Below are 17,890 nucleotides of genomic sequence, written 5' to 3'. Positions count from 1 at the left end.
AACCCAGCTAATTTATAACTGGAGAACTCTTAATGCTAAAAATATACATCTGCAGATCTATTTTGCAGATGTGTTCATTCTATCTCACCTGCTCCTGTGCTCACCAATGCCTCAGAGGACCCAGCAGCAGATTCTTCACTTGCTTTTAATTCATTACAAAGCCAGGTATGTCCAAGAGATAGGAAATGTACTTTGCGTTTATGCAGAGGCCTTCTTAGGAATTAAATCCATGAGATTTGTCATCACTGACACAAGACACCACTGTATTTGTTCTTAGTGGCTTTGGAAGCACATATTCTCTACCCTTCAAGTGACAGTACAAAGATAACCCTAGGACATGTTTTCAAGAAGTCTCAAAAGCCTTGAGGCACTACCTCAGTTGTGCTTTGACATTCTCAACCATGTGCCTTTTTTTAATTCCATAACACAGTAGTGTTTCTACATGACACTGATATTTGGCCATCTATGTTGCTCTTCATCAGCTCCAAGAACAGAGAGCAGTTCTTATTGTCAGCCACCACTTGATCCCTCACCTCCTTTCATTAGTTACAGAAGAGTAAATGTTTTTTGTTTTGGCACAATGTCTGTCAAATCAAGAGTCTTCCACAGCTTTGTTCAACACCTGTAAAACCTTGGCCTAATATAATGAGCCTTACAGGAAGATATACAAGACAATTAATCTGCTTTATTGAAGACCAATGATACTTATCTTAATAAGGCCTACCAGGCATGCTAAATGCACTTCAGAGGCTGTGGATTTTTAGTGATCTCAGATATATCAGCTCCTAAGGCTCTGTACCAATCTTTCTGGTGTTTTTTTGGAAATCACCCAGCATAGATGGCTGGTGCTTAGTTCATGTTTGGTCTCAGTTTGCAGCAACCTTTCAAGGTAAATCTTCCTTCAACTGATGAATGATTTTAATTAATTTCCTCAATCAAGCACAGTCTAATACCCAGGAGCAGTAACTACACATTGCAGCCCATGCAATGTGTCCAGGTCTTCAGGGGCAAGAAACAGGGTATCCAGACACCTCAGGGCTGTCAACTCTCTCTTCCTCTCTCAAGCAGGGTACATAAACGTGGTGGTTTTGAGAAGCTGTTTTCCAACTCATCAACGTCCTTCACCACCACTGCTGAACTACTGGACCTCAACAGCAAAGCAGGGACACCCCAACTATCCTATCCATCACTTTCAAGTAAGAACACAGGCTGAATTAAGAAAAATAAAAATTAAAGTGTTGAAAAATCTTACACAGCACTACAGCTAGCAGCCTAAAATGTCTCTTTGGGTCTCTTTTCCCCCACTCCTTTATGGAATTGGGACCAACTATAAAAAAACCCAGAGAGCAATGGTAAAAAAAAAAAGTCTACCCAAAAAGACCCAACTATGTGAATATCTGAGTGTTGATTCTAAATGTGACAAAAAAAGTATTTTTGAAGTCTTTGAAAAACTTCAAATAAGCTGGCAAGGGATTCCAGTCACACTAGCTGGGCACCTCCATAACAAATATAGTCAATGGCAGTGCTTAGGCACCACTAAGGTGAGAAAGGAAAGCTTGAGGTTTCCTCTTCATGCAGAAGATTGGAGAGAGAGCAGGCTTAGGAATCCCTGTCATTATATTTCTCTTGGACTGGAAGAAGCTTTCTGTAAGTAACAGCAGCATTTCTGCCCAACAAGCTGCCAGAAGTTATTACACCTCCCCCATTAGGCACTATAGGGTTATGAGAAAATTAGTGTCAGAAATTACTCTGGTCCCAGTGGTAAAGTCTTCCATTAAACATAGTTGGAACCAACAGGTTCTCCAAAGTAGGGACATTTGAACTCAAGTCTAAGAAGGCACAGACCTTCTTAGACCAAGTTTAATGCTGTATTTTAACAACAGTGACAGTACCCCACATCACATTTCCACACAGAAAAAGGCAAGCCTGTTCACTGACTCAAGGAAAGAAAATGCACTTCCTAGTATTCAAAAAAATGTCTTTTACATGATAGAAAGTTTTAGAATCTCAGTAATGCTTACAGGACTGCAAACTTGCCATACACAGGCATGAAAACCTGCCAGGCAAAAGCTCAGGAGTGTTAGATGAACAGTGCTCTGTTTGCAGTGACTGTGCTGGGCTGCGGGCTCACTGGATGAACAGAGCAGGGAGCTGCCAATGTGCAGGCTCATGGGCAAGGCACGGTATGCATGATGCATCTGTCCTCCCTGGCAGCCAGCCAACACTTTGCTGCATCATCCTAATTCCATTTGTGAAAATGCCCTTTTTCCTTTTTCCCTTTTAAGATTTTACAAAAGCTTCTGCTATTTCCTGCCCAACGGTGCTCTCCATCAATTCCAAGTGCTGGTGGAAGGGGGAGAAAGGAAGCACAAAATACAAAGAAATCCCAACAATTCTCATAATTTTAGTGTCAGAAAGAATAAAGGAGACTTTGCAGGACAACTTATTCTCCCTAATCAGATATGTTTGCTTTTAGGAAAGGACTCATTTGCATAGGATGCTGGTGCATAAAAGCCCATCCATTCTCGGGACGAATACTAATGCATCAAGATTCTGTATCTCAACACAAGAAACAAACAACAAAAATTCTTCATTCACTTTAAATTGTTGTCAGTGCTCTAAATAGACCTTGGCTGTTTGGGGTTTTTCCCAATCACTTCCAGCTCCCAAATGCTATTAACAATGTTTCTTTAGAAAGATTTGAGTAGAAAGTTTTCCTCCATAACAGAATTGGACACAAACAAAAATCTGACTGCAAGGATCAGAAAGAAAACAACATGTCCCAACAATCCCAGCATATCAGCTACATGACGCTAACTACTACAGAAATACTTGCATTTAGCAAATAATTCACCTCTTGATACTCTGTCAGGACAAATCTTTTAGATACTGTGAATTCCAGTGTTGTTACCAAAAACCCAGAAAAAATAAGCTGCTCCTCTTCCTCCCAAATCCCACCATCCTGAACTGGGATCCATCAGTACAGACTTTTTAAACAGTAGCACAGTATGCAATCAGCTGTGACACATCCTAGTAAAATCCAAAAAATTTTGCCTCTTCAGAAGCATTGTGAAAATACATTTTTCTTTTGTGGTAGACAAGGTGTCAAACTGTATAATTACCTTTTTTGGTACAATACAAGCCATTTCAGATCATTTTGCAGTACTGGAATGTAACTGGATTCAATTCTTGTACTCCCTCTGGAATGTATACACAGTGGGAACTGCAGTATAAAGAGCATGAATTTATCAACAGGAAGACAACTACAGAAGGAAGGGGGAAAGGAGATTGTTTCCAAAGCAAGTGATCCAAGTTTCTCAAACACCTCTCTACTCTAGTTATTTTATCCTTTTATACCTGCCCATTTATCCTTCTTTGAGCCTGTGGTATGTGCAAAATAATATATTGTCCAGGACAATGTAAAGTCTGTTTAGCTTGACAGTGAAATTTAATATCAGCCATGATCTCCCATCTCTCTGCTCACCAGAAAATGAATTATTACTACAAGAAAAATTCATCTTAATAGTCTGACCAAAAGAGTATTTTGTGCTGCTACTTCCCAGAACAATAACAAAGCCATTAGGCTGTAGGGGTCAGTCCAGACTCCTTCCCAGATGTGACAGACACTGAGGATCTTCTGTCAACATTTGTTTAGCACCTGAGCAAACGAACAGGTGAGCACACAAGGGCACAACACTGCCTCTGATGAATTATGCCAAAATTTCTTCATCAGCTTCCAGCTCAGCTGAGGAGCAGACCTGGAAGAGAGACCATCTCCCCACTGTCACACAGCAGAGTGCAGAGATGTCTCTCAGTGGTTCTCATCCTTGCCATTCAGAGCCCTGTCTGTTCTCTGCAGGTGAGTTACACACAGGCAGCTTCAGAGCATCCTCTAGAGCTGAGCACCACTGAATGTGCACAGCTTTAGGCATCTGCAGTGCACAGAGTAAACAACAGACCAAGTGCCTAAGGTTACTCTGGCTTTGATGATCTCATCTATGAGGGCTGAAATCTATCTGTATTACAGCAAAGAGTAAATCTCCTGCACATCTGAACAACAAAATCTTGGTGATTTTGCACAGGAGCTAAGATGCAGAAATACTATGCTAGGTACGAATTAAAGGCATAACTTCCACATGCAAATTATAAAACCTGACATTATCAGTAGACACTTGGTTTGAAAAACTCTCTTATCTCCAGCTACCATCTCCTTTACATCCCAGAGGCTATCACAGACAACAGTGCTTGGCAGTACATCAAAGCCCAGCACACAGTTAAATGGGATTTTGCTCCTCTCCAGTTCCATAATGCTGCCTTGTTCATCTCGATGCAACTTGATGAAGAAAAAGATGCAAGGTCACAGTTAAATAATGCTCATTTCCTCAGCATATTTATACTGCAGACGTACAGCATTAAAGGGATTCCTCCCAGTAGCCCGTTACACATGAGCACAGCAAACATGGGGAATTCACAGACTTCTATTTACTGGGAGGCCTCATGTTTAAAAACCCCCCAAAACAATAAGAAAACCAAACCAGAAAAAGCAAAAAAGTCTCTGCCCCTCATGCTTGCAATCTAGGCACTGCTTGAGAAATTAATATATACTTAGAGGAGCATCATCAATTTGCTCAGCGATCAACTGAGGGAAGGCAAACCACAAACATGATCTCTCTCAATGACTAAGCTGTTAGAAGCACAAACTAAACACCAGCAAGGGTCCCTTTTCGGGATGAGGAAACACTGCTACATCTCAGCTGTTTAAAGCAGAATCCAAGACTCAGTTTTGGTTCCACACAGAAATCTAAATCGGCCACAACTCAAACAAGAGAAATGCATAACAGCAAGTTTTTGACAACAATCACAGTTATCCCACACTGATTTTAAGATTATATGCCACCAGATAGAAGCAGATAGAAGCAAGTTAAAAATAAAGGAATAAAAAAATCTGTATTCTACATACAGTTAAGGCATGTGTGGATGCAGCTGCGGGTAATATTTAAAAAGCAGTTTGAGGTCATACAGTAAAGAGTGGCAGAGAGCAGTGTCCATATTTCCACGTCTTTGCTGCAATCCATGGCAGCATCACTCCCAATGTTTACTGGTGAATGTCTAAACAATCATATTGCTAACACCTATTTATCTAAGCTGGAAATCCTTGTTTGCTATTTCACCTACACAGGAAAGTGACATAAGCTTGAAACATCAGCAGCAGTGCCCATCAAGAAACAGCAAGACAAAAAAGGTGCTGGTTATTTGTTGATTTCAACAATACAAAATCCCAAGTGTGGGCTCCTTCCTGAAGGCAGTGAATAACAGGATTTATAGTATTATACAAGAATCTAGAAAGTCACAATCTGCCGAACTTTCAGAAGCGCCTGTGTATTAAGAACCAGGAAAGTTTGGATGAAATTAAGTAGATACCTATGGTCTGCAAAAAAAAAAAACAAAACACAAACCCAACCCACAAACCTCTCCTGAGATGATTGTCTGCTTTGAAAATTTTCAGAGGAGTGCAGCCACCTGAAGTACCTTGATGGATTGAACTCCCAGTAACAACTGTCACTGAATCTGTAGCACTGATTTCTCACAAGGCACTCGAGACCAGACTGGGGCTTTTTTGAACATTGCTTTTTGCAGGGTTTTGAAGTTTTTCTGAAGTCTAGAGCTCAGACTTCAAATACTACACTTGCGTTCACTAAATGCCACAATACCCTAATAGTACATAGCATGCTGAATTTATAGTAAGACTATGTACTCTCGCAGGTACATTTTACAAAAGTGTGAAGTGTTACTTATTGATTTAGCATCTCTAAACTGCTTGATACACTGAACTTAAATGCCAGAATATAGGTCAGATCTCCCTACGCTAGGCCTGCCTCATGACAGAGTACAGCTTTTCTTAATCGGCAAAATTTAAATGCGGAAAATAGGAGAGACAAATCCTCAAAGTAGTTTTAGAGGAAAAAAATTACTTTACATGTAAAGTGGTGGTAAAAAATCAGCATATTTGTTTGCATGTCTGTTTTTTAACACACATTTCCTTTACTTTGTATATATCAATGCTCAAGACATGAAAAAAAAAAAAAAAAGAAATTTAAGTCCACAATGGAGTTACATTTAAGGACAAAACTAGGCCATCTGTATCCCATCTAAACGGCCAGTTTGTTCTTCAATGTGTAAATGCGAAAACTTATTCAGGGAAGAAACCCAAATGAGCCACTGTCTCATTTGCTGCCGTTTCTAATTTATGAAATACACTGAAAATTCTTGCTTTAGTTGCACCAGAGTATTTTGATAACTAGGCTAATATACTCAATACTGTACTCAAAGCTGCACAATGGCTTAATTAGTCAGGAAAAGGAGTGGCTGACTCTCATTTCCAGAAGATTCTTAAGATTAAAAAAGAATACACAGCACCACATTTCAGTTTGTATCTCAGTTTGTATTCAGTTTGACTGCTTAGCTTTTTCATCCCTGTTTCACAAAAGAGGGGATTTTCTGTAAAAAGTTTTTCTGTCAATGCCTAGTAATTAAAAGAATAAAATACCTGCACCAATCTTAATACATCTCCCCCAGGAAGCATCAATCTAAATATGTGTCTACATTCTTCAGAGAAATTTTCTGCTCTAGCAGCCAGAGTTAAAGTCCCTTCTCTTCTCCTAATGATTCAACGCGGTCTTTTCACAACCGCCATCTCAAGCAGAAAAGAATGAGCTGAGCACACAAGGAGTAGTAATTTCAAAAAGAAACAATCAGTACATATGTCATAATAAATAGCTCTACTACATGCAGTGGTCCTAAGATTATCAAAAGCATCTCAGATCAAAAAGCTGTAAAGCTGAATTAAGCAATCAGATCTTAGGCTCCTAAAATGAAAGTACCTGTTTGATTATGACTGACAGGCTTACAATCAAGAGTTCACATCTCTTATAAAACAATTATTTGGCCACATGCAGTTTATATTACATCAAGCAGGAAGGGAAGTGAAGAGCTTTCAAGTTGGAAACCTAATTATTAACTTCTTGCTATTTTTAAGAGTAAAACAAGGTTCCGATTTCTGAAGAAGGGGGCCCTGACAAGCTAGCTTGCTATCTGTGCCTTCAGTTACCTGAAAAACCCATTTGGATATATATGAAATAATAGAAAGTGCTTTCTCTCCAAATACGGTTTACAGGGATTCTTCCTACCATTAATTTTTATTTTCAGTAACCCTATTATTATCAAAAGCAAGTTTGAAAAGCACAAACAATGTATGAGCTCATGGCCCTGTACTGCTCTGGTGCACAGGAGTGAGAGAGGCCAAGTGCTCTCTCCCACTGGCAATCTGCTGGTATTTGTTGTTTGACTCCCCTTTGTGTTTTTGAACCGCTCTCCAACCAACCTCTATTGGAAGATTGCATTAGATCCTTTGCTTCAAACACTGGCACTACATTTTATGGGCACATTTACTCCCGTTACAAAGAGAAGCAGAAGGAGGTAGGAAGAACATTTGCTCTTCAGACAATTTCATTTCTTCAAACACACACCATGAGCTCCCGTTATGAACACATGAAGGTCTCACCCATAAATGGAAATGACTGCTGTCCTCAGGTGCTCTCCAGAATCTCTGTTTCCATCTAAATATAACCAGAATCCTGAGAGGAAAACCTTCACACACAGTCCTTGATTCCCAAAAGAAACTGTCTCTTTACTGATAGAGAAGCAGTATGCAAAGAGGAAACTCTCCAAATTCCTCAGGGGATGCTAATCCAAATAGCAACAATAATGGACACATTGGGAGATTTAACACTGCCTCATTCCAGCTTAGTTCAAAGCCAGCCTACAACGAGACAAGCAGTTTTGGGTGTCACACCATTCCTACAGCAGGCAAACATGCAGAATCCATCCTCAATCAACACCACCATCAATGCAAAACACATGTGAACTAATCCCAACATATTCCCTGCCTGCTGGTAGTCATTAAGGATCCCGTGTGCACCTAAACAAGCCTTGGTGCTACCCTGGAGAGAGCGATGGATATGTATCATTGAGCAGCGTCAGAAAGAAGAGGAAATATCAGGCCATCTGCCAGCCCATAGAACTGTTGCCAGCACCAGTCGCTCACAACCCTCCAGAAAAATTACGGCAGTGCATAAACTATATGGTGGATAATGCTGCATAGCCCAACATGATTCCTAGGACCCATAAAGAAGCTCCAACTCTTGATACCACCTGCAAGTCAGAAAATAGTTTCTACTGTTCAAGTGCAAAAAAAAGTAATCTTTGCACAACCAAAGATCCTGTGGAAGACTGAAACAGGCACAGTGCTATAGCGGCTACAGACAGCAGGGAATAACAACCTGATCCTAGAGTTAAGAACCACCTTACCAACCTCACCACAGCTCCACTGACAAATACTGAAGTTAACAACCAGCAGGATGTTCGTAGCAAGACCCTGCCTTTCACATGGAGGATATCATGCCTTCCTCATACCAATTACGGCTATTCCTGAAGAGAAAAGACCTTGAATGTTTCTCTGGAGGCTAAGAGTTCAAAATCTACTAAATGATAATGATTCATGTGGTCAAAAAAAACCCAAAACCAACACAACAAAAAAACCCCACAACCACAAAAAAATCCAAACCAAAAAAACTAAACAAAAGCCATGAGAATTAATGCTCAAACTTCAGAGCAATGCAAGGACTATTTTATTTTGATGCTAATTTCCAAGCTGTGTTACCATTAGTTAAAGTTGACCCTATGGTTGTCAGAGGTCATGTAATGTACTAGTAACAAAGAGAAATGAGCGCAGCATGGCTCTACAGGGAGACTTACTACCTCTACAAGCCATATTAAGACAGATGTGGATGAAACAAACTTGTTTGCAGAGAGCAGCTGCATTATCCCATAAAAACAGGAATATCCTATGGCTTACTAAAAAGAGACATGGGCCATTTGTCTGCTGATCTAACAAGCAAAATCCTCTTCTGATCTCGTGGATATTTATTAATCTCGTTCTGAGGCCTCACAAACAAGTTCTCACAGCTTAGCAAGGGCACATCTGCTAACCACACGTACTCACTCAGTCTGGAGGAAAGGCACAAGCAAAACATTGTTGCTCAAGTCTCATGGAATAGGTTTGAAGCAATACATATTAATATCATTTTGCAACAGGCTCTAAGGTTGCAAGTAGGGAGGTCCTACAGGTGAGTTCATGCTGAATCTCAAGAAGTTACTGCATAAAACAACGATGTGGAACTCTGAAAGCAGGTTGAAAGAATCCAAATTCCAAATCCCATGTGACAGAGACATTCCGGTGTTCCACAGTAGTCTGTAATGTCTTCTCCAAAGAGATTCTCTTGCAGTGTCTGCAGGCTGCACAGTGAATAACTACACAAGTGAAAAAAGTTATTGCCCTTAGCTCTCCTTCACAATTCTTCCTAAAAGTGCCCACGTCTCACTCGTGCAGCCGGTTCCAGCCTCTTGTCCAAACAGGCCAGGCCAGCACAAACTGCCCATCTGCACCTTTTGCTCCAGCCAGGCACATCCAGGCAGCTCAAAAGAACAGCTCCCCCTGCGGATCAGACGGAGCAGATCCCTCTGGCAGCCGAGCAGTAACAAGCATTTGGGAGCAGTATGATCTTCCATCAGCACAGCTGCATCCAGAGACCGACATCAGCCCACAGCCCACCTCATTCAGCCCCGACCCCAGAGACCAAAATATCCTCATTGACAAGAAAAATGAAGATGCTTTTTCCCCTCAGCACACGTGCTCTGTGCAGCTTTGCGGACACATAGTTCAAAAAGTCAAAAGGTTACCAAAATACTTTTTAAGGACTTGTTTAAAGAAAACAGTAGTAATTTGATGGCAAATCCTGCTTTCTGAGGATCTCGTTTATGTTTTCCGAACTCGAGAGACCAGGCGGTACTGTCAACATCTGTAGTTAGCTGCAGTCTTCAAGGAGAAAGAGGAGGCAGAACTGACATTTAACGCAGTTCTGAAGGAGAGATGAAGAACCACTAATACAGTATTTTTATATTGTATATCGAGAGCTATTACAGTCTGACACATGGCCAGGTTATGGAATGCCACAGCATTTAATATTACCTTCGGTGAACATCTCCGCACATGAAAGTCCCCTCATCACCGACACATAACAGTATTTCGACCCTATAATCCGGACTAGGATCACAGCTCCGATGCGGGAGCAACCCCTCCCTTGGGGAGCCCGCAGCTATTTGCGGCAAACACAGCAGGAACTTCATCAAACAGTCCGTGAAGCTCATGTTTACCTCGGGACGTCCCCAGAGGCACTGCCTGGCCGTCAAAAAGCACCACCTGAATCGTCAGGCTTCGCCTTTTCCTGTCAGTAATTTGTTAGAAATGATGCGCACGTTGGACTTGACGATCTTTTCCAACCTTGAGGTCTTTTCCAACCTTAATGACGCCGTGATTCGAATACCCACAGGCGCGTTGGGACGGTGCGAATTTATATGCGTTGGGACGGGAGAAATGAGCCACCCAGAGCCAGCACCCCACCGAAATTAGGGTTTGGGGCTTTAAATACCTTGTTCCCCTCAGGCGGCGGTCACCCACACGCACACGCAGACACGAACCGGGCACACGAACGCGCTCGCACCGGCGCCGCGGCGGCTTCCCCGCAGCGCGCACATCACACCACGGGCGCTGCCGGGCCAGGGCCCGCCTCGCCACCCCCAAGGCACCGCGGGGGCAGGGACGCCGAGCATCCTCGGTGGGGACCGAGCACCCACGGTGGGCTCGGAGCCGCGAGCTGTTCCCTCCGGGCTCCCCCAAAAAACCCTCCTCGTCCATCCCCACCCGCCACCACCCCCCCTCCACCCGCCGCTACGAAGGGGGGCGCGCGCCGCGACCGTTGCGAACAGCGCGCGCCCCGGGCTGTGTGGGGGGAGCGGGGGGTGCGCGGGGGTGCCGTGCCCGCCGCCCCTCACCTGGAGACGCAGTTCTCCAGCACGGAGCTCTTGCCGGCGCTCTGCCCGCCCACCACCGCGATCTGCGGCAGGTCGAGCAGGCAGTTCTGGCCCAGCGCCGCGAAGGCATCCTGCAGCCGGTTAACGAGCGGAATAAGCCCCTCCATCCCGCCGCCACCGCCTCCTCCTCCTCCTCCTCCGCCCGCCGCCGCTGACAGGTAACGGCCGGCGCACTGCGCATGCGCGCCTCCCTCCCCGGGCCTGGGGGCGGGGCCTTTGCGGGAGGCCACGCCCCCTCCCGTGCGGGTCCCGGTGCGGTCCCGGTGTGGATCCCACGGTTGTCCGAAAATCCGTTCTTCCCCCCGGGGTGCCAGAGGCCAGCCCACACACTGAGTCGAGGGGTTTGATTTATTTATAGTTCTGTGCAGAAAGGGGGCTGGGAGGCAAATCCACAAAGCCAGCACGACGACTATCAAAAGTTTTCACTTTTTGTGGATTTTAACAAGCCAAGGCATTAATGTTTATTGGCTACAAGTTATCTAGTTTGCTTATTAATTAGTATTCTATCTTCTGTTGGCTAATGATCCTCTTGCTTCCAATGCTAATTAGTCAGCATGCTCAGTCTTTCTCTTTAGTCAGTGGGTTTTTTGGGTCGGTGATCTATGAGTCAGTGGTCACAATTTGCCCCTGCCAGAATTACCTCTTACCCAGTCAGAGCTGATTTCAGCACAGTTGCTCAGTTGTTTTTTATTATTTCCTTCCTTATCTTAGGGGTTCTGCCAAATGTCCGTGTGGCCCCTAAATTCTGCATTCTTTGTGTCCACTATCAGTGGTACACCCTTCTTCCCAAGCTTTGGTAACCTCCCCCTAGGTCAGAGATAACTGAAACATGCCAAGCCCTAAACCTTAACAAGGCAATCCTGCCGACAAGTAATCTGTCTTTCTGATTACTGGACAGCCCTCAGAGCTTGCTTGTTAGGGACTGTTTTTTCAGATTGCCCAGAGAGAGTGTGGAGTCTCCCTCACCGGAGATATCCCAGAACCGGCTGGATACAGTCCTATGCCTGTGCTCTGGGATGACCGTGCTTGAACTGAGAGGTGGAATCAGATGACCCACTGTGCTCCCTTACAACCTGACCCATTCTGTGATTCTGTTCCTGCCCAAGGACAAGGCAACCTCGGTGCTCGGACACTTGGACATGGGAGCACAGTTCACCCAGCTCCATGTACCGACCATGAGACCACCATGCTGCCCCTCTCCACTGAGAGCCCCAATCCCAACTGGCCACCCATCCTGCTGGCAAAAAGGGCTGTGGTAATGCTCAGCCAGAGGCAGGAGTGCTGCCAGGGTCAGACACATTCACTGGAGCTGTGTCAGGGCAGGCTGGAGAAGCCGGGTCCGGCAGGGCTGGCAGCAGGTGGATGGCTCAGGAGCAGGCTGGGAAGCAACATCAAGGTCCAAGCCACGTCACTGCAGTGTGTTCAATTAAAAATGCACACTGAGGCTGAGCTAAAAGCCCAGGCACACAACAGAGATGAGATTTATCTGTGATTACTGGCAGCAGTCACACCATGCAAATATCCAAAACACAGGCTTTGGAGTCCTGCAGTGATAAAAGTTATCCTCTCTATTAAACCAGACACTGGCCTCACTCAGCGTGAAAAGCAAAACAAAAGGAAACTGTGAACATCCCGCAGGCTGATGGAGACTAACGATCTGGAGGATTATCAAAACTTCTTGGCCAGAGCTCTCCATAAGTGTAAAAAATCACTCTCTACAACAGACCGACTTATAACTCTGGAAACAAATAACAGTTTTTAATCAGCATAACGCAGAGACGGCTTCTCCTCGCCACTGCAGTTAGATCACAGCCTCTGGGAAAAGCCTTGCCATCATTTCTGTCTAGTTGGGGGCCTGGGAGTTATTGACATAATTATGCCAATTAGCAGCATGATTATTTCTTTCCCCGCTCCTGGATGAGCAGGCTATGCCAGGAGGCACTAGAGTAGCTGCCTGGCCTTCCTCCAGTTCATGGGTTTCTATGGAGGCTGGAAGTTGGGAAGAACAGTATCGCATCGTCTGAGTGTCAGAGCACTTTGTGCTGCCCCCATGAAATAATTAAGATCCGTAGAAGAGCAGCCTGGCCATAGGATTGCATCTCCACAGGAGACAAATGAAGATTGAGAAAGGTGCGACGCCTGGGGAGCAGCACTATGCATACCTTCAAATTGATAACCCAGGGAAATGTCCTTTCTGCGAGGTCTTTAAATTACAGCTTTGTCTGCTTCCATGATTAAAATAAAATAAATTAGGGAAACAACTAAGATTAGGAAAAATTTGAATTATTCCCCCAAGTCTGGGAAGTTTCCAAACCAAACTTTTTTGCCTGGTGAAGCAGAGTTAAAGCCATTAAGTGCCTACATTCACCCTACAACTCTATCACTTACAAAAATCCACTCTCCCCCCTCCCAAAAAAAAAAGCCACAAGAAGCCAAGTATAGATTTCCCACCTTCTGGAAAAGGCACAAACAATTTCATTATGGATGCTTGTGTTATCATGAGAGATTTTTCTTGTTTTTCCAACTCCAAGAGAGCAGGGAAGGAGACAGGAGAGGCACCTGAACATATCTTCAGGTCTCTGCTTTTCCTGACTGACTTCTCTGGGCAGCTTGTTCCAAACCCCCATGCAGAGCCCAGCCTGGCTTTCTGAATTTGCCAAGCTTCAGAGTGGCTAAATTAAAGGAAACAGGGGTACTACTAGCAAAGACCATTGCAAAGCTTCTTGTAACAAATAACCCTGAAATACAAGACCCAAACCGAGTCAGGGGGCCATGCAAGAAATTGATTTTTGGGGGAGCAGTAGGTGCAATCCCTAGGAGCACAGAGTTGCACTGCTCACTGGTTAACCAGCTAAACACAATCTGGTTTTACCCTGTGCCACAATATTTATAATTTCCTTTTGCCATGTGCCAGGCTCAGCAAGGAAAAAAAAACTCTGCCAAGCACCTTTCCAGGCACGGCAGCAAGGGTGCCCTGCTCCCCAAGGTGACATGCCGACTACTCCAGCAGTGTGGTCTGATGTCACATGTCAGCAGCTCCAGCACAGCCTGCCTAGGGCCTCCAGTTGAAGCCTCCAGTGCATTTCAGATCAAGGCTGCAGACAGCAAGTTTGTCCTGCCGTGACTTTCAGAAAAATATATGGCAAAAATAGCCTGGCTTCAGGGTGCAGCTCTGGCATATGAACCCACAAACTCATGCACAGACACTTCTCCCTAACCAGGCAGTGTGACGTTAAAACCGAGACCATTTGGATCAGGTCCCCAGGCTGCTTCATAAATACAGACCAGTGCAATTCCCTTCATGAGGAATGAGGTATAAAGCACCCGAGTGGAGACTTGCAGATGCCTGCAGTGAAGAGCCAGTCACGGTCCCCTGCCAGGAGAGCAGTGAGCAGGAGCCCAGGAGAGCAGTGAGCAGGGGCGAGCAGAGCACGGGCGAGGCTGCATCCTCTCCCCTAAGAAGAGCCAGGGTCCTTCACGCTTGCTCTTCTCTCCAGGGACCTTCCTCACCTCCTTCTTGCTTCAGACACAAACCCAGAGTTTTTGCACAGCTTTTCAGGCAGTGATGAGCACAGAGCAGGAGGAGGTGTGGGCAAGGAGCCCGTGCAAGGGCGAGCTCCCAGGTTCTCGGCAGCACTTGGATGTGCGGTGGAGCTGCACGAAGGTGCCAGTCAGCATTATGCCTGTGTATCTGCCAGGAGGAGAGCTCAGACCTTGAAGCTGCAAAGGATGGAATTTAAGCCCGTGAAAGAAAGCCAGAGTAGCTCCAGAGCTGTGATTAGAGTAGTGGCTGCAGCATTTCTCTCTCTAAAGAGGAAGTGCTTTCTGCCTTCCCCCCACAGCCTGGGGCACTGCTGACTCACTCATCGCAGGACAGTGACAACCCAATCCCTGTCCTATCTCTCCTCTCCTGCCCTGTGACCTCCAGCTGCATTCTTTAGTCGGGTGCATCCAGTTGCAGGGTAGAAAAAGGGCACCATGCTGCATTGCAGCCTACGGAGATGTTTCCCTGCAGCCCTGAGCACCCCAGGAAAGAGCTGTACTCCCTCACTGCAGCCTGGCAGCATGCCTGCTTCCTTGGTCACAAAGCCAGACAAGCCAAGTGCTTCCCCAAGGGAAAATTTCATGGACAAAACACTTCCCATGTGCTTCTAACCTCTGGGAGGTGGCTGTTGCAGCCGTTGTGCTGGACCATGCCATGCCTGGACTGCAGCAGCATCCCCAGGCAGTGAGGCCAAGGCTCTTCCCAGCTGAAGGGAATCAGCCTCAGTTCCCCGTCCCTGCAGCTTTTATTACCACAAAATCTCTCCCAGCTGCTTGATGTACTTTCAGCTGGTGACAGTACATCCCTTATCCACCTCCACCCTCTTCCTGAGAGGGAACTGAAGTGTCATTCTCTTCTCTTCTGCAGAGCAGGGACCTGGGCTGTGACACCATATGGGGTGTATGTATCGCACCCCATCAGTGCCTTATAGTGTCACCATCCTGCCAGCTGCCTGCCCACAGCCACCCTGGCCCAAGGAACCTCTCTGCATCCCTCCACCCAAGATCAGGAAACCCAGGGCTGACCCACCAACTCCCAGTGTCTCATTCACTGGAGTGGCAGCAGGACATGGATGTGATGCTCTGAGAAGGACTGGGACTGGACCAGACCAAAGCATCTGCAGCTGGCTACAGCCTCACACCTGAGCCGTGTGATGAGTTACACACGCACCTTTTTGTGATGGGAAATCCAGAAAGGAAAAAGTCAACATCTCTGCGCCAGTGGAGGTTGCTAAGCGACGGCAGAGCTTGTTTCTATCCTGCCACTGACAGCGTGCCTAGGAAGTGAGGAGTAAGGGGTATAAACATGAGTATAGTGCCAAAACACTCAACAGAATCACAGTTGCTAAACATATACATTAGCTGCATGTTTGGGCTGCCAGCAGAGAAATATTTACTACATTGTCAATTACTCCAGCCTTGGAGTGTTTTACCTGCAGAGGAGGATTTTGAGTTTTTGCAGCACTCATGAGTTTCCCAGTTTTCCAGCTGAAATTCAGTTCCAGACCAAAGTTGTCATGCTATCAGTGGCTGCAAGAACAGCTGCAATGAACTGAGATTTCATCCTTACATTGTTTCTAATAGATGGCTTTTGTTTTTCCACCAGGATGTGGCGTTATGCAGCATTTTGGAAGCACAACAGAAAGACAGGACTGGACAAGGGAGGGATGAAGGCAGCCTTTGTATGAGCTCCTGGGGAAGAAAGGAGATGGTTTCTGTAAAAGAAAGGCAAACACACACACACACACACACACAAACCTATATCATTGGAATTATGTTGAGAATTGCAAACTAAGTTAAAAATAGAGTAAATGCAGCACTGCTGATCCAGTTGAGAAATTTGCCATTGCTAAGCTGGGTGGATAATAGATATCTTTCAAAACAGTGTGCATCACAGAGGAGCTTTAGAAACTAACTGCATGGGGGCAGGCACATTTCCACCCTGCTCCAGCTTCAGCCTGTCTCTCCCCTGAGCTGTCCTGAACACACGACAGGAGGAGAACACACTGGAGGAGTGACTGGGTGGTGAGTGACATACACAGGGCACCTACCTAGGCTGCCAGTCTTTATCTGAGGCAGGGAGCAGGCCAGCCCTGCTCTCCTGTGCCTGGGAACCATCAAAAGCACTTATTAAAAAAAGCATCTGCTCCCTCTGCGTAGACACGGGTAGCCCAGGGAGAAAGTAGGGCACTGATTTGTCCCTCTGTGTGAAGGGGAATAAGGTAGGGAGCATCAAAGAACGGATCTTAACAGAGCAGTTCCCCAAGTAGAGCCTGCTGGCAAATTAAAATGAAAATATAGCCCCAGTTGCTGATCAGAGGGAGGTGCTTGCTGGCACCTGCACTGGTGCAGTGGCCATGGTCCCCACCACTGCAGGGGTTGAGAGCCTTTGGGGTGTCCTTTCCACAGCCTCATGGAGCTGGGAAACTCTCAGGCTCACACATCCTCTCACTTACTTTCTAAGTGGCAGAGGTTTTCCCACAGATGGAGGAGACCTGGGTTGTTACAAGTAAGGAGAGGCCAATGAGGGGCAGCCTGAGACCCTGGCTGAGACAGAGTGTGTGAGCTGCAGAGCAGGGAGATGGCTCCAGCAGCGATGCCCAGACACAGATCCCTCCTGGGATCACCTCCTGGTGTGTTGTTACCTCCCTGGGCTGTGGAAAGGTGGCTGGGGAGGGTTTGCTTTGGGAAGCAGCTGTCAGAAACACGTCCTCACTCAGGCTGCCAGTGGCAGAACGGAGCATGGAGTGAGGGTGCAGGAGTAGTGGCAAAGCATCAGTTTGTCACCTTGCTGTCTGCAAGCTGGTCACTTTGGTACCATGTCTCAGACTCATTTTGGTACCAGCTGTTGCAGGCGAGAAAGACAAGCCCTCCAAAAATAGCGTCTGATGAATGAGAACCGGCAGGTCAGCTGTCTGTAAGCAGCCAGGACACACAGGGCAGCTCTTCAGGTAAACCCTGTAAGGAGGCACCAGGCTCTGAAACCCTTCAAAATGAGCTGTCTGGGCAGGATTGAGGTGCTATAGGGACACCCCAATGGGTATTTTCTGGCTGCCCTTTCATCCTGCAGGAAGGCTGACCTGCACCAGCTGGGTGAGCGGGTTGGTATGGCCAGGAGCCTGAGCTCAGGGCTGGGTCCCTGCTGGCCCTGGGGGAGAAGAGTTCAGAGGTCGAGGGTTACCGGTTTCAGTTCAGTGGAGATAGCTGGAAAGATTCAGAAGAGGGGAAACATAGTGGGATCCAGTTTGGGGAGGATGAGTGGTGAGGAGGCAGTGGGGTTCAAGGTGCAGCTGCCTGCTCCCAGGACATGCCTTTGAAGTGAGGAGGTGACTGTACTTTTTCCAGGGGTGCGGGTGCT

General features: G+C 46.0%; 1 protein-coding gene across 3 annotated transcripts in view; it reads right to left on the bottom strand.

The window, feature by feature from the left end:
- DNM3 (dynamin 3) overlaps nucleotides 1-11,096 on the bottom strand; it is a gene marked incomplete at both ends in the record, with an annotated part of 172,709 nt that extends 161,613 nt beyond the window's left edge. For all 3 annotated transcript variants that reach the window (XM_082286863.1, XM_082286862.1, XM_082286861.1), the window contains one exon: nucleotides 10,951-11,096. In XM_082286863.1, coding sequence (XP_082142989.1) covers nucleotides 10,951-11,096 — 146 coding nt within the window. The remainder of the gene's footprint in view (nucleotides 1-10,950) is intronic.
- Between the last annotated feature and the right edge of the window lie 6,794 nt (nucleotides 11,097-17,890).

Source organism: Coloeus monedula (genome assembly GCF_965178545.1).
Source record: "Coloeus monedula genome assembly, chromosome: 9".
NCBI classification, from domain to species: domain Eukaryota; kingdom Metazoa; phylum Chordata; class Aves; order Passeriformes; family Corvidae; genus Coloeus; species Coloeus monedula.
Note: the sequence above shows the minus strand (reverse complement) of the source record. Positions and strands in the feature narration are given on the sequence as shown.